The following is a 26,291-nucleotide window of genomic DNA, read 5'->3' as shown; positions in this document are numbered from 1 at the left end:
TTAGGCGCTAAAATACTCGCACTTGAGCGCACCATAATCTCCGCACTCCGCAGCGCAGAAACGTCATTACGCACGGACGTACCACGCCAGGACATCAAATTCTGCTGCTAAAATTGGGTAACCAGCAGATTATTCGGTGAGGCAATCAACTATAATTTACTGAGAAACTTTTATCACATCGCAAGGAGGGGTTATGGTAAAAGAATTGAGAAAACTTGTACATTGTAGCCTGCTTGCAATAGGCTATTCACCTTCACCTGCTATCCCATAACCCGGTCGTTGGCACCACAGCCGATCTGTTACAAGCTCTCTCCATCTCTCTCTGTCCTCGGCACGAGTCGGCAGCTCAATGTTTCACCGAGTTTTAATTGAGTCCACTGTAAATCCTCCAATCTTTTCTTTTGTCTCCGCCGTTTACCCGCTGCAAACACGTTTCTATTGTTCTATTGTCTATGTTTTTAACAGGTATATGATGTGATGGGGATAATATATACAGTCAATAGGCCTACACCTTTCCAAATTACGCATGGGGAGAATTACAGCATGCCTCACGCAAACTGTATTACAGGGACTGCAAGACGGGAATCTGGATTGATTGATGTAACCCCCAGGCATTGCCAGACCACACCTGTGAATAATTCTGGTGGTTAACACCGCCCAAATCCCGTTTGCGCCGTGCATAAATGTTTTGGCATGCCTCTAATCTGCGCTTGTGCCCATTGTTGTGATGGGTTATGCTCCACTGCGACTAATTGCGTCCCCACCATATTTTGGGGCTGTTTTAACAAAAAAACAGGGAGGTCACGTTTACCCAAACAATTATATAATTTCTAAACGGCTATGTTTCTGTATAAATCATTACGCTCCCGTGAGGTGGGGATGCGTTTCGGTGCAAAACTCGGCATAGCATCAGGCTACAATTCTCAGACGATAGGATAGCATGCAAAACTTTAGCCGTACAAACACACTTATTACAAATGAGTCAGGCTAATTGTAGAGAAACTTGAAAATAGTAGACTTGGTTTGCTTTGGGTAGCTAGCCACTACGTTAATAGGAAAACACACGTGCTATGTCAGTGCACAGCAGCGCACACATTGACACACAAAACCTGTCAAACACTGTCAAAATCCCAACACTCCCGCCCAGCCACCCCATTAGCCAATAGCATTTTGGAGAAACGTGACGTACCTCTCTAGACTGACAGACAGTCCTGCAGATTTTAATTTACAGGTTTTTGATTCATTTTAAAGGCCAATGTCCTACAATTACGGGATAACGGAAATGCTGGTCTACGGGTGGGAAGCCGTATTAGGGGTATGTGTCCTGGATGCTGCACTAGCGCCTCCTCTGCTCGGTCAGGGCGCCTGTTCGGGGAGGAATTGAACTGGTGGGAATAGCGTGATCCTCCCACGTGCTACTGTACGTCCTGCCGCTTTGGGGTGAAAAGAAGCGGCCGGCAAAGAAAAGAAAAAGACTGCGCATGTGCCGGAGGAAGCATGGTGCTAGTCTACGGCTCTCCTCAGATCGGCAGAGGGTGGAGCAGCGACCGGGTAATTACACTGTCACGTTATATCTCTGAGGGAAGTCAAAATGTACGATCTATGTCGGCAGACACTGCACATCACTTGACAAGTCAGTGCACCAGGAGACAAATGAGAAAGAGAGATAGCTCGATTCCAGGCTCCGCCAATAGTATGAAAACTCTGGGATGGCATGAAATCAAATCATCATGACAGTGCATACTGAGCACAGAGTTCTACTGCTTCAACATTTTCTCCAAGCAGGAGACATATTGTTGATACTGAGATTTTGAAAGTTCTCTTTCAGAGATTTTTTCATTGATCTTCTTGGCAAATGTATAGTGTCACTTCAAGAGATTTCGCACCAGCACCTTCAGTTCAACTGTTGAATGGTGGAATCATTTGAGGCCAGACTAGCTGTGTGAAGACTCCCCCTCTCTCTCCCTCCCTTTCTCTCGCTAAATAAAAAAAAAACAGCACAGCAAGCAACGTGTCAGCACCGAATCAATTAACACATGCATGTCCTACCTTATTTTCCTCCTTTTTGATTGTCATCAACATAAAGGCTCTTTATACTAAAGTTAAGACTGACGCTGCTGCAGATATTGACATGCAAGGACATTGTTTTGAAATCCCCCGCTCTCTATAACTGCTCTATGTGTTGATATAGAGCAGACCACTTTCAACAGAACAGAGGGGAGGGCCGGAGTCCCCACCCCATGCCTTATCCACTTACCAGTGAGGAGAGAACGGAGAACCCCCCTATAAAAGTGGGCTGCTCCTGAGCCAAAGTCACGTCCACTTCCAGTTTAGGCATACGCACCAAGAGATTTAATCCGCCAATGACCGCCATTGATTTTCCCATAGACATTTCGTAAAATGCTTATAAAAAATATTTTTGCTTGGTGAAACCAAGCGATTCAGCTATATTTGCATGTATGAGTGCCGGCCGGACATACTTTTTTTTTTATATCAGCCATTCTGGAGTACTCCAGACCCTCCCGATGGCCAGTCTGCCCCTGCTGTTGTCTTTTTAGAACCAGTAGCCGAATATTGTTATTTCGCATTTCTGATGCTATTGCATGGTTAAATCAGCAAATCTTATTTCAGTGGAAGTGGTCCCTCGGAAATTTTGTTGGGTACATAGCGGTACTTAGTCTGAAAAGTACACTATGGGCTCTATTTTCCCCCTGGCCTTAAAGTGGCCTTAAGCCTTAAACGCAAAAAACACGCTTTATGCCTGCCTACCGCTGACTCGGGAAGATACCGTCATGTTTTTACGCCCTGAAATGCGCTTTACGCTGAAGAGGCATGGCGCAGTGCCACAATAGGCCAGAATGGGCGTTTTGGCTTTAAATACCAGCCTAAAGCGATCTTCCCAACGGGCGTTAATTTTGGGGTCAACGCTTTTCAAAACCAGGCCTTATTCAGTGCGCCGGGGATGCACCCACGGCGTTATCCTATTTTGCGGACATGCCTTTCCAAAGCAACTCTCAGTTGTGTCTGCATGCTCATCTGATACAGACTTCTCCCCCTCTCTCTCTCTCTATCACTCACTTGCACTCTCTCAGCCGCTATCTCACTCTCTCCCCCATCTCTCTTACTCCCTCTCTGTCTCTCACTCTCTCCCCCCCTCTCTCATTCTCTCTTTCACATCTTTCCCAGTCATCTTCTCATCCCCGCCTGACTTACCGTAAATTCCGGACTATAAGCCGCGGCTTTTTTCCCGTTTTTTGGCCTTTTTTGGCCCCTGCGGCTTATATAACGGTGCGGCTTATCTATGGATTTTTTCAGAAAAAAAAAAAAAATCTCTCTTTTTTAGCACTCTTTCTAACTATAAATCCACTTCTGTTTTAATTTCCTCTCTTGCCCTCTTTTAACAACATAACATAACATAACATAACACAACACAACACAGGTAAGCAGAAAGAAAAAGACTAAGCAATCACCGCCATGAATGAGGAAATGACTCACCTGCTGGAGGCTGGAGATACACGGCTTGGGCTAAACTTTTACTCCGTGAAACACTATCGATTAAGTCCGACATCGCTCAGAGGTTTGAGCAGCTTGAAAACAAGTTTGAAAACGTGAAGAAGTCCATCCACTCACTCACTAAATAAAATAAGGCAACCGTGAACAGAGTTTCTAATGCGGAAAAGCGCATCAGCGCACTGGAGGACAAAAACAACACAGTGAGTCCGAAAGTGGATAAAATGCAAAAACAAATCGAAACCCTGCACACGCAGGTTGATGACTTAATCAGCAGGAGTAAAAGAAATAACATTCGCCTGATCAATGTAAAAGAGGGAGCTGAGATTGGTGACATGGACGCTTTCGTGGCAAAATCCTGTGTTACATCCTGGACCTGAAGGAAGGCGAGAAACCACCAGAGGTGGACAGGGCACACCGGGCGCCTCGGCCACGTCCAGACCCCGGCCTGCCACCGAGGGCCATCTTCATCTGCCTACTCCGCTGGCCCGACCGTCAACTCATCCTCCAGGCTGCGGGGAAGAAGCCCCTCACCTGGGAGGGTACGCGCTTTTTCGTCCGGCAGGACCTCTCCGCGTTGGTGCAACAGAAACGCGCAACATACAACAGCATCATCGAAAAGGTTAAAGTCAATGGATATCGCTTTGGCGTACTGTACCCAGCGAGACTCGTCATAACCATTGATGGACAGCGGCGGAACAAGAGCTCAAAGTGAAACTGCCGAATATCTTTTGAGTTGGACTGGTCAATAGTACTGTGAGTAACTAAAATAAAAAAATAAAAAACGGAATTCTCTCTTCTTTAGCACTCTTTCTAACTATAAATCCACTTCTGTTTTAATTTCCTCTCTTGCCCTCTTTTCACCACACCGCGGACACTGTGTGCACTGTAAAAAAAAACAAAAAATACCATTAAAACACCCGCGGCTTATAGTCCGGTGCGGCTTATATAAGAAAAAAATAGTCAACTTTGAAGGTGCGGCTTATACACCGGTGCGCCTTATAGTCCGGAATTTACGGTACATGATTTTTGCTTCTAGGGCTTTTCGCAACGGGACTGGAGTCGCTCCGTGGATCGGAGCTTGGAAGGGAAGAATGTGATTGGTTTTACTGGAGATCACCAATGGCACACTTGTGAATAATTCTATGCTTAAAAAGGCATGGTTAAATGGTTAGCGCCGTGCGCTCTGGCTTTAGCGTCAAGGAAAAATTAGGGAATGCGTGTGACCACGCCCACTAATAGCGCTGCGCCCAGCCATGAACGCAAATTTAAGGCCAGGGGGAAAATAGAGCCCTATGTCTTCAGTAGGTAAAGAAGTCTTGTAGTGTGCATCCACCGTCAGTCCCCCTTTTACAACTAACTCAGTTGAAGTAACACTGCCATGCCCTGCATGAGTTGTTGTCTTCTGTTACCCCGCCAGCTATTAACCTCCCCTTCAACATGTTGTCGGTTACTAAACCTTAGAACCAGGACTGGAGCCTAAAGTCTTTTTGACTCAACCACCATATTCACCAGACTCTCTCTCTCTCTCTCTCTCCCCTCTCCCCTACCTCTGACATAAGATGACACTGCAGCTTACAGTTGCATCACACTAATGACCCCTGATTGACACCCTCGATGTAAACCTAAACCTGGCAACACCTGATCTTGTAATTGTTTTGAATTGTTGAAACTGTCTTCAACACTGTTGTGCTGAAATATTTGCAACAGCATGTGTTTGAAAGCTATCCAAAAATAAGGGGAGCGTGGGTGATATCTCATAGAGAATACAGAGTTACAGAGCATGGTGCAGGTTAGAGACCACTTTGTATTAATATGTGGGACTCTTATGTAGCAATTAGGATTTTCTTTTGTTTTTAGTTTTTTCCGCACATATAACTGCATCTAGACTCTTTTTGTAAAGCAACTGGCATGCGCACATGAAAACCCACAAATCGAACATAACGCATGTGACGTTCCCTCGGCTCATTACCTCCGTACGCCAAGCATCTGTTATCCGCCAGAGACCAGTCTGGAGCCAGGTTACATGAGCTGAGATGGTCGGTTGGCTGTGCGGTCTCTGGTTCTCCAAAATTGTATTTCCAAAAAGGCGTTATTTTGAAAAACCGATTGCATATTGGGGGTCTACTAGTTTCAGTATGTTTGACTACTGAAAAATTTAAAACTTAATAAAGTGCAATATTAACCATAGATAGAGCCCAAACTAGACAGTTGCCTTGGAGTAAAAATGGTAGATTATTCTCCTGCTTGCTTCAGTGCCGAAATTCATTCTGGGCAGTGTTGAATTATCGTACCAGAAGGTCAAAATGATCGTTTTTGGAGGTAAATTATCATACAAATACTATAATTATCGCATGTCTGGCAACGCTGAGTCTGGGTGTTTCGGAAAGTTTTCTGGTGTACACATTGACTGTATATTATTATTATTACACAAAGTACAATAGCCCGAGGGACGTCACAGGTGTTATCTGCCCAGATGGTGTGTGTTTTTTTTTAGCACGTGCATTACAATGCCACCTTTTATCCTATTTCTGCCCTGGGGGCATGTTTTAATTTTGTTTTTTGGATGTATTTTCATAAGAATCTTGAGTCCTAACTGTAAATTATTATTTTTTTAAACCTGCAGCACGCTCTTTAAGGACAACACATATTGCTCTGCAAATACAGTGAGACACCATCGTTTGTGTGTGTTTCCCCCTGGTGCAGAAAATGGAGATGACAGCAGCAGTGAGGAGTCGACCCCCAGTCCAGCCACAGAGGGCAGGTAAACATGGAAATATGACTAGAAATGTAAATGTCTCTTCGTCTTTACTCAGATTGCCGGTTCAACTTCAAATACATTTGATTAATATAGCCCCTTTTACACAGCCTGTGAAAGCCGTGATCTTTTATTTGTTTATAGCTCAAATGTTATAAGATCAGTACAACTCTCTGTACTTTAGAAAACACACATTGAGAGCAAATTCAAGATCAAGATTGATGTGTGTGAGATAGCGTATATGAGTGCAGGTGGGTTGTGAGCTTCCATTTAAAACAAGCCCTCCATTTGATGGAACAAACACCGCTTGGTAGACAATCCAAGACGCTATAGACCTGTATACAGTTTTCTTCATGTAGTTGGTTTTTGGTCTAGGAAGTCATCTGACCCCCCTTAGCCTCTCTTGTTGAGTCTGTGTGAATACTTGAACTATAAGTTATATTGTTGAAAAGAAATTTAGGAGTTTGGTATGAATAACTCTGTGAAAGTATAGAAGTAGGTTGGCCGATAGCATTTGCTCAACCGTAAGCCATGTGAGACATGTATGCAGGTCAGCTACGCTAGACCTGGGGCAGCACCCAAGGACAAACTTAGCTGCCTTGTTTTGTCCAACTTTTAACTTCCCGAGTAGACCTGTAGACGCAGATGACCATGCCACAGAGCAATAATCTAAAATTTAGATTATTGCTCTGTGGCATGGTCATCTGCGTCTACAGGTTTGTTCATTAGATCTGTGTCATTTAGATTCGAAATGACACAGAACTAATGAACAAACAGTTTGGCGAAGTACTAATGGTGTAACAAACGATGCACATTTTCTAGTGATGGCAACTCACCCTATTGATGTGATTGGACCAAGACAGTGTACATTTAAGCCAAAGTCCTAGAAGCTTTACTGATTTTACTTGTTGCATAATTTGACCCTCTATCTGTAAATTCACTAAAGGATTGTGTGATAATCTATAATTAGAACCGAAAATTATGTACCGGTACATTGTTTTTGATATATTATCCAGTTATATATCATGCTTAGCTAGCTCGCTAGACAGAACCTGGTTGAGCTCTGTACATGTGGGAGCCGCATAATAGTGAGTCAGTGAATCATCATCTGCATACATAGTCAAATTGGCCTTATTAATTGCATTATGGCATATCGTTTGTGAAAATATAAAACAAAAGAGGCCCAAGGCAGCTCCCCTGCGGGACCCCGCATTCAAGGACTCTACTGCTCGATAGAGCTCTGTTGAAGTACACTCTTTGCGACTTGGCAGTCAAGTAATAACTCCTAAACCACATAATCACAGAGGATTTAAAACTACAACTAACAAATTTGGAAATTAAAATTCCGTGATCGATCATGTCAAAAGCGGCGATAAAATCAAGTAGTACAGTACCAACAACCTTAGAGCTGTCAATAGAAGAGAACCAGCTACTGTATCAGACATTTGAGTCATTGCGGTACAGGTGGAATGACCAGGCTTATACACATGTTGGAACACAGTACTTAAATCATTAGCAGAGAAATAAACTTGTATTTGCTCATACACACATTTTTCTAACAATTTGCTAAGTACTGGCAGAATGGTGATGGGCCTGCTGTTGGGACCACAGAAGGTAGATTTTGTGTCTTTAGGTAGCGGAATTATTTTTCCTAACTTCCACAATTCTGGACACACCACTCACTGATCAGACATCTATTGAAAATGTGACAGATGGAAACATGTACAGCACAAATTCTCAACAACTTGCTATCAAGCTGGTCTGTGCCAGCAGACCCACCAACAGGCAGAGAGTTCAACATCATTTCCACCATCCATTCATGAACCAGGTGCAATTCAAAAGGACACATCTTATCTTTCATGATGTATTTTTTTACAAGTTCAGAGTTAGACTTGACAGTGCTATCCATGCTCTCTCTAAGTTTACAGACCTTGTTGACAAAATAGTAATTAAAATAATTTGAGATCTGAAGTAGCTTCGACCATTCGATTCAACAAAAGAAGTGTGGGCCATCTTTTTACCCATCATTTCATTCAGTACATTCCATAATTCTTTGCTGTCGTTACCACTGTCAGAGATTCTCCGCTGATAGTAAGTTCTCTTATTCACTTTGTTCATTTTAGTCCCCTGATTTCTTAACTTACAGTAGGGTTGGCTGCAAACAAACCCAGCCAGGTTAACGATACTGTAGATAGATCACTCACAAATGTGTGGGTCCAGTCCACTTCCCGTTACCAAAAGGTAGAGGTTACAAGCTCTGATGGCAGAGAGTTGTTGTTCAATCCGTGCAACGGTGACACAGTGGTAACCAGAAGCTCCTGACGGCTAACTTGGGCACAGGGTTGCAGACAAACCCAGCCAAGTTAGCAGGAGCAAAGGCGTCAATTTACAGTCAAGGCAGACTCCACTTCACTGGGTGGTAGAACTTTCCAAGCTCTGACTGATAGCAGAGAATTCTTGGCTCTTGCGCTGTAGAAAGTCCACTCAATCCATTGGTTTATGTGATAGCTAGCCTAGCCACCAGCCCAGCCAGGCAGCTTTAGTTTACATTCACAGAAACTATAATCCTCGGGTTACCGGATTGCTCTAGAATTGTCCTAGCTCTGAGACAGAGAGTTCTCGTCACTTGTTGACACAGTCAGCGATAAAAACTGGATAAAAAAAAAAGAAATTTAAAACACTATTGTAAAGAGAAACGACTGCGCCAACAGACGATACACCGTGTAACCCGGAACCGAAACCCATCGTTGTGGGATTATTACGCCTCGTCTCCTGTGTAAAAGTCACAGGGACGGAATGGCGAGTCATTTTGTTACGCCTTTCGTTATGCCAATGGAGGTAGTATCAGTGCCGAGTCGACGTCTGTTTAAAAGGGTATGCCGCAGGAAGACGGGATCAGCTCATTCATTAAAAAATGACACGAGGACTGAGGGAAAACCACCTCCAGATTGAAGTTCTGCTATCAGAAATAAGTTAATCAAAGCATATCTGGAGTCTGTGAAACGTTATTTTCAATCTGCTTCCTTGCATATTGTGTCCATGTGGCCTCTATTCCTGGCAGTTACATGCTGGAAGTACGCTGGGGAGCAGTGATCCCAGCGCACAATATGCAAGGAAGCAGATTGAAAAGAAAGTTAGCTCAGCAGTGGCTAGGTTGATAGCTGATGTTGCACTCATGAACCTCAGAACTGGACTCAGAGTGGCATATTTTGTGAATGGGTTTATTCTGAAAAGAATAATAACAAAAATAATATGAGTGGGCTGGTACTGCAGTGATGACTTTCCCTTTTGATGGTAACAGGCAACTGACTATTATAACAAAAATAAATATTACATAAAAAACCCTGAATAACATTAATTTCAATGTAATTAATTAATCAAAATATTAAAAGAAAGTTATAATTACATCTGAATCATACAAATCTCTGAATTACACTTGCATATTCAAGTAATTGTAATTAGACTACTAGATACCAATATAGGATGAATCAGTGTGACGTCACTTGACACCCAGAAATGCGGAACCCCGCGGCAGTTAATAGTATGAGTTGTGCCAAACAAATGTTGATATCTCAAAAACTATACTGATGTATAGTTTTTCATCACTTATATTTTGACATTCTGAGTGAGAGCAGAAGTATCTCAAGAGTTTGATGTATAATATATGCATGTCGTGTTAAAGTTGTGTGAACTGTCGCAATTTTTAAAATGTAAACAGAGTTAACTGGCTAGAGTCAGACACTCATGCCTTGCGCCACTTGGGCTCCATAGGGCTCCATTGCCGTTGCCACCCAGTGAGCAAATGTGCGCTGCGCATGCCAATAGGGCAGGCGATTGTGCGCTGCGCATGCCAATAGAGCAGGCAAGGCCACGCAGCAGCCGAGCTGCAGGCGAGGCCGCGGAGCGGCTGAGCGGCAGCGGGCGAGCCTAGGGTTTCGGCCCAGAAGGGGCGGATACCCTAGTGATGAATAAATAAATAAAAATTATATCATTAATATTAGGGAATCCATATAGACTCAGCTTTCCTGACTGTTTCAGCACCCTGGCATCGGATCTGATGAAGTTATGTGGTGAATCCAGACCCAGGAGTAAGGTACTGTACTGTACTGTATATAGCAATCTTTGTCATTTAACTCTTGGCTGTCTGTCTGTCTGTCTGTCTGTCTATCTATCTATCTACCGGTATCTATCTATCAAATTGAGTATGTGGGCTCTGTGTTTGTTTCAAGTTCTGTGTTCGGCCACAGCTATGCCGTTTTACGTGATCTGGATGAAACTTTCAGGAAGTGTAAAGAGCACCCGACGGATCCTGATTTTTAAATTAGGGCAGATTAATTGCCCTAATTGCACTAAGGCTGATTGCCCTAAGGCTGAGGCTATAGTTCAGTGATGATGTTATCAGTGATGTCATCAGTGACGGAGACGATGGCTTCCGCCCCTGGGCTGTGCGGATGACCTGACGGAGCCGGATTTTTTAATTAGGTGATTGCCCTAATTGTCATCAGTGATGTCATCCCTGATGATGCCATCAGTGATGTCATTAGAGCAAATGAGCAGGCAGCGAGGCCGCGACGCACAGTGGTCATCAGTGATGTCAAGCAAGTGAGCCTGCAAAGCGGGCGAGCTGCAGGGCGGGCATGGGAGCAAGTGAGCCCGCACAGCGGTCGAACTGCAGGGCAGGCGTGGCCATGCAGCGCGCAAGCCTAGGCATGCCTAGTTACCAATAAATACCATTTAAATTAAACCATTTAATGGCCTAGATACACTAGCCGACTTTGACAATCGTTGACAATTATGAAGAGACTGGGGAGTTTACACTACACGACTGAAAAACTCACTGAAATACATGACACGACTGGAATCACAGATCAAAATACACTACCCGACTGTGCACCCAGCAAACTCACATCTTTCAAGTTATAAGACGGTATCGTCTTGAACCCACAACACAATAACCAGCAAACTGACGTGACCATACTAACCATACGGAACCTAGACATCATTTTAGTTTCAAAATAAAAGCATTAATGTATGACTGCATGGCTCACTACGGGTTAAAATCGACTTTTCGAAGCCACAACATTACGTTAATTTAAAACAGGTTTCTATGTAAATGTGTTCTTTATTTCCTCTTTGGTACTTGGGTATTTCGGATCACACACAAATGTTTGCAATGGTATACTTTTATTTTGAAATTCGTAACGGGAAGTTTCGGTTTTATTCTTTCTGACTTAACCGTGAGCAACCGGCATAGCGTCTTTGCTTCCCTCATTCAAGTGTGCCTTGGTATCAGAAATATCTATCGTATGAAGACTAGCTATTTGACTGCTTTTGGCTCATTGCCTCCTAGTTTTTCATTGGATATTGACGGGATTCCACATGCATGTTTGAGTTGAGTTGAGTCGTTGAACCAGTTTACACTACAAGAGAAATTCAAACATGTTTGATATAATCGTTGTGGCTCCGACTGGCTCTGACGAGTCAGGAGGTAGTTTACACTTGACGATTAGAAATCTGTAACCATAATACACTAACAGATGTTGCTGCTAATTGGCATAACAACTGCCCACAACAACTGCAGACTACAGTCAACAAAGACAGACTGAGCCCAACTGGAAATCCTATGTAAAATCGGAGGGAAACTCTTGTAGTGTATTTTAGGTATAACCAGAGCCGTATAATAGAAGAGTTCCGATCTCCATTCACTCCAATGGACCAGTTTTTTACTCTCAAGAGTTCTAGGAAGTAAGGTCCTGGATTAAGCAGCACTGTCGAGTTGCAGCAAAATAGACAGTTTGTGTTGTACTCTGAAAGGGTTTTTTCCCCCTTGAATCAAATTGTACATTATCAGCTTTATTTTAGCATGCAAAAGTAGCGCGACCCATTCTTGGCTGTTCATTGGCTAATGAGTCTCGCATTTTGGTCCTCCGCTGACGCCACTCTCTCTCTAGAGGACACTAGGTATAACATAATCTTGTGTGATGATAATGTAAATAATTTACATGTAACCTTGCTTGCAAGATGGATAACCTCGCGAGATCAAAAGAGATTCTCTCGACGTAATCCATCTTGTCATGCACAGGCAGTTAAGATGATTGGCCGAACCATGGCCGGCTCGACGAATCAGCGGCAGCCTTAGGCTCGTCTGGGCAAGTAGTGGGTACATGGTCTTTGTAGTTCTTTTCACTCGTCAACATGGCTGCCGCCGCGGAAGTGACAGGCAGTCTGAATGAAATTGAATGTAACATTCCCAATTCTATGTATTAAATTCTAAAAAACGACCCTCAACATTTGGGAAGGCTAAGCCACACAACTAGTTCATTATAATCAAACGTCATGCTTCGGTGAGGACTCAATCAATGATAGACTACCACGGAGATCAGGCACAGGCACCTTCCTCCGGTCGCAAACGTGACGTCAGAGGCATGGCGATCTGATTGGTTGAAGTTAACACGCACCAGCGGTGATAGACAGATGGGTCATCCAATCACCTGCCAAGTAGCTTGGAAAAAGTGCCCGCCTCCGTCAGCGGGTCGGGTTACTGCATTCCCAGATCGACTGGTTTAGTGAAACGTAATGTGGAGCTAAACCGTCCATCTGGCAGCGTCAGGTTAATTTACATGTGGCAGTATAACAAAAAAATCGGATACATATTTCGCTGTTGATGACCTCATCTTTTCTGTAGTGATTTAAAGTATTTTATATCATCACTAACTAGTCCATTAACTTGTCATCCAGCTGGTTAGTGAGCCAATCTTTTGCTTGTCCCCTAGGCTCGCAGGCGGACCACCACCCAGATGGAACTGCTGTACGCCAACAGTGGGGATCTGACCTGTGACTCCCCCACCGGTGACTTCTCTGCCCCCCTGCTGCCCCTCGCCGAGGGGCCGGGACACACCGCTGACCGCGAGCAAACTGTTTCCCTGTCAGCCAGGGCTGCCGGCATGTGAGTGTTAAAGCCAAATTTCACCATCTGAAGTATTCTGTTGCAAAAAGCTGTATTATCCATTTCTGAGGGGAAAACAATCTTAAATTAAGGTTGAAGAATGTTGAAGATTGTAGGTACTGTACAAGTGATTATTAGGGTGACTACTGTAACATCTAAAGAGTATCATAGTTTCACTTTTTTTAACGGCAATAAGTAGCGTTCTTACTGTCCCATTGCATGGGGTTTATATAGGCTTGTTGTTCAATACCTATAAAACAATAACTTTGCCAGGTGCTGAGATTTCAAAACTGACTTTCCCACCATTTTCTAACAAGAACTCTGCTCCCACTCTCTCATACTCTGACATTCCCTCTCTGGCCATCTCTCTGTCTGCAGCTCTGGCTCCAGGTCACCCACAGGCATGGAGAGAAGGACACTGGAGCGCTCACCGCTCACCCGCAGGAAGATGCTAGAGAGAGGCCCCGTGGCCACACACACCCCAGCACCAGCACACATACACATACCCACACACGCACACACACACACACACATCCCAGCACCAGCACACATACACATACCCACACACGCACACACACACACACACACCCCAGCACCAGCACACATACACATACCCACACACGCACACACACACACCCCAGCACCAGCACACATACACACACCCACACACACACACACCCCTCCGGTTAGCGCACCAGAATCCAAGACCAAAGGCTCTGACTACAGAACACTGTAAGTGAGGACTACCAATTAATAGCACTGCCTTTAATATTGTAAAAAAAAACTCATTGCAAACCTTATATAAATCTCACACACATGCACGCACGCACACACACACACACACACACACACACACACACACACACACACACACACACACACACACACTTTTTCAATTTGGAATGAGTGCAGTTACAAATACAGGTGTTGAATTTTTGTTAGATATGCAGCTGATATGCAGATATAACACTTTTAGATATTCAATTAAGCGTTTTAATTAGATAAGCTTTGCTTAGTGTGTGTGTTTTTGCCTATCCCTTTATTATTGTTTTTCAGGTTGGATGAGTCGCCTGTATTTGATGGCCATAGGTAATACTCATGTTCATCTTAATTTTTTTCTATTATGTCTTAATACTCTACAAAGCTTAGCACAGGCAATGCAATTAGTGTTAATTGGTAGTATTTCAGTAGAGTAGGAAGTTGAGTTTCTCCTGTAATGTTTGTTGTAGAGGTGTGATCAACCCTGTGGCGGCCCCTAAGACCAGCCGAGGAGCCAAACTGCAGTGTGTCTATGTAGCTGAGGGACACACCAAGCCTGTCCTCTGTGTGGACGCCACAGATGACCTGCTCTTCACGGGATCCAAAGGTACGCCACAGCTTCTCAACCTGCAGCCCATCTCAAATTAGGACCCCATTCTGTGCTATGCTATCCCATATTCAACAAGGCTAGGTCGGAACCTAGCATATGGCCAGCGCAATAAAGCGTTCACGAGCATCGGCACTCAAATCGGCATGCAAATTGGACTGGACAAAGCCAGAAATAGGGCCCGCTTGCGCTGGCCAAAAATCATACTGTATTATTGCCTTCTTTCAAATCACTGTCTTTGAAAGCCATTTTGCTTGTGGTGCGTAACCAAGACCTCACTGTTATCTGATATGCTGTTTTGTGTGTTCAGTTATGTAACTGACTGACTCCCAATATCTGATTGCATTATTAGTGTTTATGTCCTTTGTACTTTGTATCCATGTGGACATAGATAAATCATTTAAGTGTGTGTGTGTGTGTGTGTGTGTGTGTGTGTGTGTGTGTGTGTGTGTGTGTGTGTGTGTGTGTGTGTGTGTGTGTGTGTGTGTGTGTGTGTTCTCAGACCGTACATGTAAGGTGTGGAACTTGGTGACGGGTCAGGAGATCATGTCTCTAGGGGAGCATCCCAGCAGCATCGTCTCAGTCAAGTATGGCTCTTTAGCTTCACACTGGCATATACAGTATCTATACACATAACAGTACATATTTATCATGCATACATACATACTGTACATGCATACATACATAAACATACATACATGCATACATATTACATATACATCTATCTATCTATACATATAACAGTACATATCTATCATACATACATATTACATATACATCTATCTATCTATACATATACTGTACGTTTCTTCATTTTTCATTTATTGTTTATTTGCATAGGGACAGATACACATACATATAACATTTACAGACCTAGCACTAAAATTCTTTGCCTTGCCTCCGTGGTACCTCCGAGGTGCCGGCAGGTGCGCGAGCACGACATGCAGTCAACAATGGCACCCAACCAGCAGGGGGCACTCAGAGATGAGCAGTTGAATGCCATTATTGACTGCATGCCACACTCCGACTGCACACGGCCGTGTGGCACCGGCGCCTCAGAGGTACATCAGAGGCAAGGCAAAGACATTTTGTGCTACGTCTGTAGCAAGAAAACGTCTGATGTCATGTATCACAACATTTGTAGCCTAAGCTAATTTGCAATGCCCATCCCTCAATGTTATCAAAATGTTATGAAATTATACACTTTAGTTATTCTTTCCTCCTTATTAGAGAAATTTTACATCACTCTGTGACTGCGTGGATCTTGTAATCCGGGTAGCACCTGTAACTCTCTGGCTAAAGTCAAGTTTTCCCATTATCATTTTGAGTTTCTTTCTCTTGCTCTTGTTTGACCAATCAATATTAAAGTCACCAAATATCATTACTTCTGATTTGTAGGAAATAGTTTTAAGCAGTTTCTTAAAGTGTTCATAAAATGCATTGTCATAGGAAGGGGGGTTATATATAACCATTTACGATAGTATGTAGGCTACATACTGTACATACAGTACATACATACATACATACATACATACTGTACCTATCTATGTATCTATCTACCTACACTACAGTATCTATCTATCTTTGGCTCAGGAGGTAGAGCGGGTCGTCCACTAATCAGAAGGTCGGTGGTTCGATTCCCAGCTCCTCCAGTCCGCATGTCGAAGTGTCCTTGGGCAAGATACTGAACCCCAAATTGCTCCCGATGGTTGTGCCAGCACCCTGCGTGGTAGCTTGCTGCCATCTGTGCATGAATGGGTGAATGTACATGTAGGCATGTGTTGACTGGTCAGTAGACTAAAAAAAGCGCAATATAAATGTGTTACATTTACATCTATCTAGTCAAGTGCTGTTGATATGACCTGTCTTCCCTCTCTTTTTGTTTCAGGTACAGTTCCAGCCTTGTCTTCACTGTTTCTACAGCCTACATCAAAGTCTGGGACATACGAGACTCTGCCAAGTGTATACGCACACTCACGTAAGTACACACACACACACACATATACAGTACCTATGCCCATACTGTGTGTGTGTGTGTGCATGCATAAGTGCGCACTCTAAGTATAATTTATGTTGTGTATGTTAGGTCATCAGGCCAGGTGAGTTCGGGGGACAGCTGCTCCTCTCTGAGGAGTTTGACCATCCCACCAGGAGAGAGCCAGATCAACCAGATCGCCCTCAACCCCTCTGGCTCCTTCCTGTACGCTGCCGCCGGCAATGCTGTGCGCATGTGGGACCTCCGCAAGTAAGCCCATGCACACACACACACACACACACACACACACACACATGCACATGCACACACGCGCATACACAGTAGCACTGTTTTAATAATAATAATTCATTTATTTAATATAAATATATATATAATTTTATTATAACACACTGTGTTAATCCGGCCCTGTTTCTGAGATATACACGGTTTTACAGAAGGAAAATAATAATAATAATAATAAACATAGCATATGCTATGTTTATTATTATTATTTTCCTAAATGCTTAAAATACAATTAATACAATAAAAAAATACAATAGCCCTATTGTATATTATACAATAGGGCTATTGTATATCCTAATAATAACAATAATAATAATAACAATAATAACAATACAGTTTGTTTGTCTTTGTGAAGGTTTGTGTCTACAGGGAAGCTGACTGGCCATTTGGGACCTGTCATGTGTCTGACTGTTGATCAGTTGGGTAATGGACAGGACATTGTGCTCACTGGCTCCAAGGACCATCATATTAAAGTAAGAGTCTGTACCAGTGTTGTAGTACTCGAGTCTGACGCAAGTCCAATTTTCAGGACTTGTGACTTGGACTCGAGCATTCATGCATTTGGACTCTGAAGTTTTTAGACAAGGATTCGCCACTCGGACATGTTAATTGGTAACGTTTTTTTTTGGGGGGGATTTGTAATAAAACCCCTGCTTGTTGAGACAGACTTCTCCGCAGGTGTCGCGTGTGCAATTTGACTCAATTAAGTATCGATGGGTTCAAGCGCTGATTGCCTCGTTTGGCTGCTGCAAGATTAAACTTTTCCTGTGATTATTTGACATGTTTCTCACCTTTTTCCTGTATGCGTCTGTCCCACCAGTAAGTCATATTATCCTTATCTTATTGAGACATTAAAGTCGAGCTGAACCCAAAAAATTACTTTTCTTTTCTTTTAGTTCAAATACCTGGGTATGCAGTGCACCTATTTAATAATGTAAAAAAAAAATCACAAAAATCTAATTTCTTTAGTTTTTCACACTTTTTCACATCAAAAGTTCATTTTTCAAGATTTTATTGATAACAGTAATCTACAGTTTGCTGACGTCACCTAGTACTATCAAATTTCTACCCCATTTCAACCAATCATATCACGACATGGCAGCTGTCAATCAAATCTTCATTTCAGGATCATTTTCTCTTCCAAATGAAGTAGAAAATGGCGCCTAGTGCCTGTCATCTGGCAGAATTCCTATCCCATAAACTAACTACTAACTTGGCCGATAATGTCTAAGAATGCAAAGAAATGTAACTGGCTCGTTGAAACGCGCATTCCAGGAATATTGTATTTACAGCAGCGATAATGGCGCGGGCCTCAGAGAGCGTGGTTGTCAGGGGTCACACCTCGGAGATTCCAGGCCGACGTGCTGCACTCTCCGCTCGGCAACACGAAGGCAGCTGGCTGCCTGCGGCTCGCTGAGCTCCACTCAGCCACTAACCTCGCGTCAGCAGGCTCTTCCCGAGGAGTGTGCCACAACATGCTGAATCCCACTCGATTTGGAGGCGGAACACACCAGGATTGGCCAAAGCCCAGTCCAGTCCCCAGAATTGTCAAATAAAATCATCGACATACTACGGGTTCAGTTCAACTCTAACGTGCCAGCCTGCTCCATATGCGCGCTTCTTGCCATCCCTCGATCGTTGGTTTTCATGTGGCGGTCTCTTTCTTTCTCTCTCTCCCCTTCTCCCTCTCTCATGAACATAACTATAACCCTATACTGTGACCAGACAAAAATGATACAGTAGCCTCTTGAAAAATGCTGCACTCTGTTTAGTTCATTGCCCTTTAGAATACCGTAAGTAAAAATATATTTAAATATTTGGGAATATGGGTTACACACTATTTTAAACGTCTTTACAAAGCTAATTTCCCCCCACTTATAGATTTTCTCAAACAAGATCTGGAATGTTGGAACTTATCGTTATTTTCATTAGGAGGTAGAATCCACACCATTAAAATTAATCTGCTACCTATATTTTTATGCCTCCGCCGGCGATAGCCAGGCTGGAGGCATTATAGATTCGGGTTGTCCGTCCGTCCGATGTTCGTTAACGCGATATCTGAGGAACGCCTTGACGGAATTTCATCAAATTTGCCTCAAACGTAGACTTTGCCTCAAGGTTGAACTGATTCGATTTTGGAGGTCAAAGGTCAAAGTTTAAGGTCACTGTGACCTCACGAACGCCATTCCCAAGTTTGTTAACGCGATATCTCAAGAACGGCTTGATGGAATTTCTTCCAATTTGGCTCAAGCGTCGACTGGGACGCAAGGATGAACTGATTAGATTTTGGTGATCAAAGGTCAAGGTCACTGTGACCTCTCGAATGCCATTTTCAAGCTTGTTAACGCGATATCTCAGGAATGTCTTAATGGAATTTCTTCAAATTTGCCTCAAGGATGAACTGATTAGATTTTGGTGGTCAAGGTTCAAGGTCACTGTGACCTCACTAACCCCATTTCAAGCTCTTTAACGCAATATCTCAGGAACGCCTTGACGGAATTTCTTCCAATTTGGCTCAAACGTCGACTTCGACTCAAGCATGAACTTGTTAGGATTTTGTGAACACAAAATATCTCAAAAGAACTAATAGAATGTGTGCTTTCTCTGTCTAAAAGAGTTAGTTTGTAGAGTTAGTAGTTATGTAGGCATTAGCAGTTGAATACAGCATGGTTTCAGCATCTGAAATTGAAAGCTGAGAAAAATGCCTTTTTGTGAAATTCGATAGAACAGTCACTTTAACCATTTATTTTTGGCATCAAAGACATCAGACATCTAAACAATCGTTCTGAACAGTATTTTCCTCCATAACAGCACACACCCACCCCCCTCTCCTTCAAACTCCTCCCTCCGTGGGCGTTCTCCTCCTCCCTCCTTGGCTCTGCAGCGTGTGTCACAAGCGAGTTTCTGCTGCCTGTCTGCTGCCTGGGGGCCCCTCGTCGGGCGAGCCTGGATGGGGCTCGCTCGTTTCTTGGGGTTTCGGTTGAGAGCTTTGATGAAGCTTTTGCGATTGGCTTTATGCTGCGTGTTTCAAAGTGTGTTGCACCCAGTCTATTTTTGGAACCCCCCACCGTTGTGCGCCACCGTTGTGCGCCACCGTTGTGCGCCAGCGCGAAAGCGTTTTCGCCAAACCATTCTACAGTATGAGAAGGGTTTCCTCACGCTTTTCCCTGCAGTTTTGGCTCGCTTTCTCTACTCTGGAGAGCACTGTCGCCACTTAGTGGGTCGGTGGAATGGGTTGTACACGTTCGGTGGCTCCCATATTTTTATAGGAGACGTAAAAGGGTTAGATCCACGTCCCACCGTAAAAAAAAAAAAAAAAAAAATTGGGACGAGATATCTCGTCCACGGCAGTCAACCGTTGGTTTCTGCTTGACGAGATATCTCGTCCACGGCAGTGAACGTGTTAAGAACGCCTTCACGGAATTTCTTCCAATTTGCCTCAAACGTCCGCTTGGACTCAAGGGTGAACTGATTAGATTTTGGTGGTCAAAGTTCAAGGTTACTGTGACCTCACCAACGCCATTTTCAAGCTCGGTAACGCCATATCTCAGTAACACCTTGACCAAATTTCTTCACATTTGGCTCAAACGTCAAAGTCTGAACAGACTAGGCTCAGCTGACAGCAGTGCAGCACCCAGTAGCTCTAGAAACGCTAGAAATGTAGTAGAAATGGTCTTAAACTGTCTATATTACAGCAACACTCAGCCATAAGGAAAAGGTTTCAAGGCTGCATGAAGAAAAGCTGATATTCTGTCTACTGTTCCCTGAGTCATCTCAGCGCTACGCTAATGCTAACGTTGCTAACGGCTAACGTAGGTCTGGCTGCCTATTGACAATAAGAGTGCCAAAGTCACCCCCTCTCCCTTAGACTGGGTAAACCCAGCCTTCAACGTGACGTCACAGGCTATGTCTGTGACTAATAGTTTACCCAGGCTACCTCTCCCTGTCCATGGGATTTCATCCGCCATTAATTTTTCCATAGACCTTGCGTAAAATGCTTATAAAAATTGTTTTACTTAGTCAAACCGATTCAACTATACTTAGAATGAGGGGAGACCATGTAAAAATGTAAAATTTGACTCGCAAATTTAAATTTAATTTAAATTTTTTGGGGGTGGGCAAATTTCGACTTAAAGTCGACTTTGGCCCAGCGAATTTCGACTAGTGTTTTTGCTAGAGATGCCCATCCCTAATTCAAATCCACTCCCAAAGAACGCGTATGTACGTACGTTAGTGCTGCACGATTTGGGGGAAAGGTGCGATTAGGAATTATAGTGGACAATATTGTGATTTGCGATTGTGATTGCGATATAATAAACAAATGATATCTAGGGATGTATGAGTTTTTGACGGTATGATAACCTTGGACAAAAATACCACGGTTTCACGTATCACGGGCTAAAATACATGAAATATATAAAAAATGTAAATATATTAAAACTAAATAAATAAAACAATTTGAAATAAAATTATCTTAAAAAAAACAAAAAACATTTTGAGACATTTGCCTGTCCCAAACATGTAAAAAGAAACGCCAGAAAAATAAAAACTGCAGCACTGTGTTACAGCACATAGAAGATGGCTCGGACTGCAAAGTTAGTTACATGTCTGTCCAGTAATACAATGATACACCCCGTTTATTTATTTTGTAGCCTTAAACGCCACACTCACGTGACTCTTCTTTTTTTGAGAGAGAGGTGAGGTAACGTGCATCTGCAGACTTTATCGAGGGACCATGATGGCGTCATGTGACTATGTGCTAGCTAGAAGCCTGGAGGTGCTGCTGCAGCAAGCAGCTGCGACAGTGTTTTCTCTGCTATCAACCTTGCTAATCTCGCTATATTCTTCATCACAGCAGGTCATCATTACCCACTGTGCACTTAAACCTGCACTAGTTCTGCATAAGCACCTGCAGCTCTCTCCTTATTTTACTTATTTGCGGGAGTGCATGGGAGAAGTCTCCCGCTAGTGTTGATGCCCAGTGTGATGGCAGAGAAATGTGTGTTTGCTGCGTTGCGTGTAACGTTAGTTAGAGGAGGCACACACACACACACACACACACACACACACACACACACACACACACACACACACACACAAAGACGTTAAAAAAGTAAAAATAATCACACCCTTTTGTGGTTATGTAATCGCACGTGCTGACATTAACGTACGTACAGTACGTACATACATACATACATGCATACATACATACATACGTTGTGTGTGTGTGTGTAACACTTCAAATGTTTGTTAAAAAAGAGAATAATTTGTTTTTCATGTCCTTTTTTTATTATTGGAAAGTCAAGTTATTTATTTATAGGCTCCAAATCCTCTTATTTCACTCAATGGCCTTTGTGTCCTAAAAAAATATGTGACACGGAAAGCCAAATGGCCTTGTCCCTAAAATTATGAAATTCCAAGCCTGCAGACTCAACTTTGAGGACTTGAACTCAGACTCGACTAATGGGGACTCGACTCTGACTCTTCTTTGGTGACTCGGACTCAGACTTGAAAACTGGGGACTTGGACTTGAGACATTGTGACTCGACTACAACACTGGTCTGTACATACACACGCACCAATGCACGTCTGCCTGTGTGTACGCAAATACAACTTAGCCAATAACCCAGATGTGCGTGTCTGTGTCCAGATGTTTGAGGTGGCAGAGGGGGCCCAGGGCAGCATCAGCTGCAGCCACAGCTTTGACCCAGGCCATCAAGACAGTGTGGAGTCTCTTGCCATGCACAGAGACATTTTCTACAGCGGCTCCAGAGACTACTACATCAAGAAGTGGGATCTAGCCAGCAAACGACTGCTACAGGTACAGTAGGCCGATATGACACAAACCGCATAAAAACGGAGAACCTGCTTCATCTTTCAAGAGTAACTGAGCATTAAATACACTTTTCTCAGCTGAAACCCAGGTGGTGTTGTAGTGTTGTTGATGGATTCAGGCCAAAATCCTGACATTTTACTGTATTTTTCATATTTTATCATTTTATGCACTGTGACTGTTAGATGACGTCATCATTCCTACTACGATGTCGACAGTGATGATGTCATATTTTGTATGTTCCCTCCGTGATGATGCAAATTGTCGACGACTTCGTGATTACATCACTACTAGTGATCTCATATTTCACTGATGATGTCATAACACAATGTGATGTCATATTCGGGACCTATAAGAGTTGGGTGCTGCTAGCCCTCTCCAGTCATTCATAATTTCATGTTACAGCATAACTTCTGCAACTGGTCCCAGTTTCGAACCCTGCAGACAGTAGCGGAGCGTACACCAGGGTAGAGGGTGCGCCCGCCCCGGGGCCCACTCGTCAGTGGGCCCCCATCAAAAAAAAATATATATATATATTTTTTTTTGCAATCCAGGCCAGGCCAGGCCAGGCCTGAGTGTGAGAGCAATTAAATCAATAGACAATAACATTGGTGTGTTTAAAATGAGCTCTATTCCACTAAATATGGCTAAAACAGATTCAAACATGCAAAAAAGGCAATTTTTTCTTCGCCGTCGGCCTTAATTGAAAAAAGAAAAAAAAAATCCTAAGAGCTTCGCCCCCCCTGGGCTGATAGGGTCGCTCCGCCCCTGCCTGCAGATTCAGCTTATCAAGTGCCACAGTGTTTCCAAGTGTTTCTTGGCCATCAAGTGTCTGCACGTAAACCCCCCAGTCTCACAGCCTAACAGTATTGGCAGTTAAATTGGCTCTTGAGCAGTGGTGTCATTGGCTGGACGGTTCCAAGGTCCCCTTCATCGTGTGGACGGACCACAAGAACCTGGCTTACATCCAAACATCTAAACGATTGAACTCTCAATAAGCCAGGTGGGCCTTGTATTTTGGAAGGTTCAACTTCACCTTGACTTTCCGACCTGGCTCTAAGAACATCAAGCCTGATGCCCTCTCCCGCCAGTTCTCTGCTGACATGCATACACAGCCTAACGCCTCTTCGGGTATGTCACCTTTTGAGTGTTGCTTTGGTTTTCAGCCCCCCTTGTTTCCGTCTCGAGGAGGAGGTTGCGGTGCCTTCTATCCAGGCGCATTTGCGCCGTTGTCGTCACACGTGGAAAAGGGCTCGCATGGCACTTTTGCGTACCTCTGTCAGGACTCAAGTCCAGCCAAACTGTCACACGTCATACATTATTATTGCAAATATTATATTAAAAGGGAGCAAGTGGGCAATGTTTGTTTCAGTGAGTGAGCAGAAATTTTGGCCGGCCACAGCTATGCTGTTTTATGTGCGATTGGGCTGAAACTTTCACCGGGTGTAAAAAGCACCCGTGCAGGTGACCTGACGGGGCCAGATTTTTTTCTTAGGTGATTGCCGTAATTAACCTAATGATGTGATGTCATCAGTGATGATGTCATCAGTGTCATCCTTCTTCTTCTGTGGTGTATTATGGCAGTTGGCATCCTTTATGTTGGATGTGAGGCTGCGTAGCTGCTGAACTTATGCAACGCGCAGTGGGTGAGCTGCAAGGCGAGTGAGGCCGCGAGCCCGTGCAGTGGGCGACCTTAGGAATCGATTGCTAGTAGCCTAAAACTATACAAAAAGTTATGAGTGAATTTTTTATTTATTATATCAGCACTTTGTATGCACTCATTTACCAATACAGAGGAAAAATATATTAGGTAATACAAAAAATCTTTAAGGGATAACATTAAAAATATAAATGTGAATGGGAAAACGCATGCACACACGCATACACACACACACACACACACACACACACACACACACACACACACACACACACCTGTTCATGCCGTTATCAGTGATGTCACAGTGTCTCCCACTTTTCAGTTCCATTAGCCGACACACCATTTTTAAAGTTGTGACCGGTCTAGTTTAAATAGGTGTGTTGCTGCTTTGATGTTGTAATTTTACAAAGTTTAAAATGAATTCATGAATTATTATTCATGAAGTATTTCATGAGTAATATAGTTTTTTGTCAAATTGGATTTGACATTAGTAAATAAAAAATGTTTAGAGTGATAAGAGTGATAACACGTGTTATAGAGGATATTTTGCTCCTGCTCTCAGACCTGTTCTCAGTCACTAGCTAGTGACTGGGAACTGAGAGAGCAGGTCACGTGGGGGCTGGGTTTACCTAGGCTAAGATACGTGTGCCTTGAGATTTTGTCTTGCCCTTTGGTGTGCCTCGGGCACAAAAAGTTTGAAAACCACTGGACTAGACTGACTAGGTTCCTACTTGTGTCTTCCACTAACCGAGTGTTATGTGGCATCTGCAGCAGTCCGTCAGTGCTCAGGCAGACAGGGTGAGCGGTCTGGGTGTGGTACCCGGCTGTCGCGTGCTGCTCAGCGGCTGCAGAGGGGGGCTGCTGCGCCTCTGGCACGCCGACACGTTGGCACCGCTCGGTGAGGTCCGTGGACACGACAGCCCCATCAACGGACTGGCCACCAACAGCAGTCAGCTCTTCACTGCCTCCGAGTGAGTCACACAAAGATTTCATTTGAATGGATTTTATCATTGCTATCAAGTCAGTTGTGAGGCGGTATTATAATTCCGGCAAACAATAGAGTACCGCAGGGATGACGTATTTTTGTAGTCGGAAGGCCCGGACCTCCTGGATCTTACGGGGAAAAGGCAATGGGGTTTTAGAACAGGGATTTCACTTAAATGCATAATGAGGTCTGTGGTTAACAAAAGTTTATGCTGAGCAGTAATTTGGGTTCAGCAGGATAATCTTCACAAACTTGAATCACTTTTATGCCTTTTGAAACGTAAATGATTTTTTTTACGTGATTTTTAGAAAATGTTTCAATTATTAGCGTTATTCTCGCTAAAAACAGATGCATGTATCCATCACATACAGTCCACACACTGATCACATACAATAGAGAAATATTTACACTGTTTATTATTATGATCAGCTGTGAGTGAAATTTCTTCTCTCTCTCTGTGTGTGTGTGTGTGTGTGTGTGTGTGTGTGTGTGTGTGTGTGTGTGTGTGTGTGTGTGTGTGTGCGTGTGCGCGCGCGCGTGTGTGTGTGTGTGTGTGTGTGTGTTTAACAGTGACCGGACAGTGAAGATTTGGGAAGCCAAGGGATCTTTGGAGGAAGGCGTCCACTGACACTGCATCCTCATCAGTAGGAGCGAACTGTTAAATCTCTCATATCCACTGACCTGTAACCAGGACAAACTAATCTGTTAAATCTCTCATATCCACTGACCTGCAACCAGGATGAACTAATCTCTCATATCCACTGACCTGCAACCAGGACGAACTGATCTGTTAAATCTCTCATATCCACTCCCCTGCAACCAGGATGAACTAATCTGTTAAATCTCTCATATCCACTCCCCTGCAACCAGGATGAACTAATCTGTTAAATCTCTCATATCCACTCCCCTGCAACCAGGATGAACTAATCTGTTAAATCTCTCATATCCACTCCCC

At 43.5% G+C, this 26,291-nt stretch overlaps 1 protein-coding gene across 1 annotated transcript in view; it reads left to right on the top strand.

Moving 5' to 3' along the window:
• The window catches only part of LOC310799237 (kinesin-like protein KIF21A), a gene marked incomplete at both ends in the record, with an annotated part of 116,544 nt that extends 90,580 nt beyond the window's left edge, over positions 1-25,964 (top strand). The window contains 14 exons of the mRNA XM_083661810.1: positions 6,217-6,274; positions 10,307-10,361; positions 13,042-13,214; positions 13,593-13,680; positions 13,843-13,946; positions 14,271-14,303; positions 14,444-14,580; positions 15,083-15,167; positions 16,469-16,558; positions 16,667-16,825; positions 17,214-17,331; positions 22,509-22,679; positions 25,123-25,322; positions 25,907-25,964. Coding sequence (XP_083517936.1) covers positions 6,217-6,274; positions 10,307-10,361; positions 13,042-13,214; positions 13,593-13,680; positions 13,843-13,946; positions 14,271-14,303; positions 14,444-14,580; positions 15,083-15,167; positions 16,469-16,558; positions 16,667-16,825; positions 17,214-17,331; positions 22,509-22,679; positions 25,123-25,322; positions 25,907-25,964 — 1,529 coding nt within the window. The remainder of the gene's footprint in view (positions 1-6,216; positions 6,275-10,306; positions 10,362-13,041; positions 13,215-13,592; positions 13,681-13,842; positions 13,947-14,270; positions 14,304-14,443; positions 14,581-15,082; positions 15,168-16,468; positions 16,559-16,666; positions 16,826-17,213; positions 17,332-22,508; positions 22,680-25,122; positions 25,323-25,906) is intronic.
• Between the last annotated feature and the right edge of the window lie 327 nt (positions 25,965-26,291).

Source organism: Poromitra crassiceps (assembly GCF_964638095.1).
Source record: "Poromitra crassiceps genome assembly, chromosome: 2".
NCBI classification, from domain to species: Eukaryota; Metazoa; Chordata; class Actinopteri; order Beryciformes; family Melamphaidae; genus Poromitra; species Poromitra crassiceps.
Note: the sequence above shows the minus strand (reverse complement) of the source record. Positions and strands in the feature narration are given on the sequence as shown.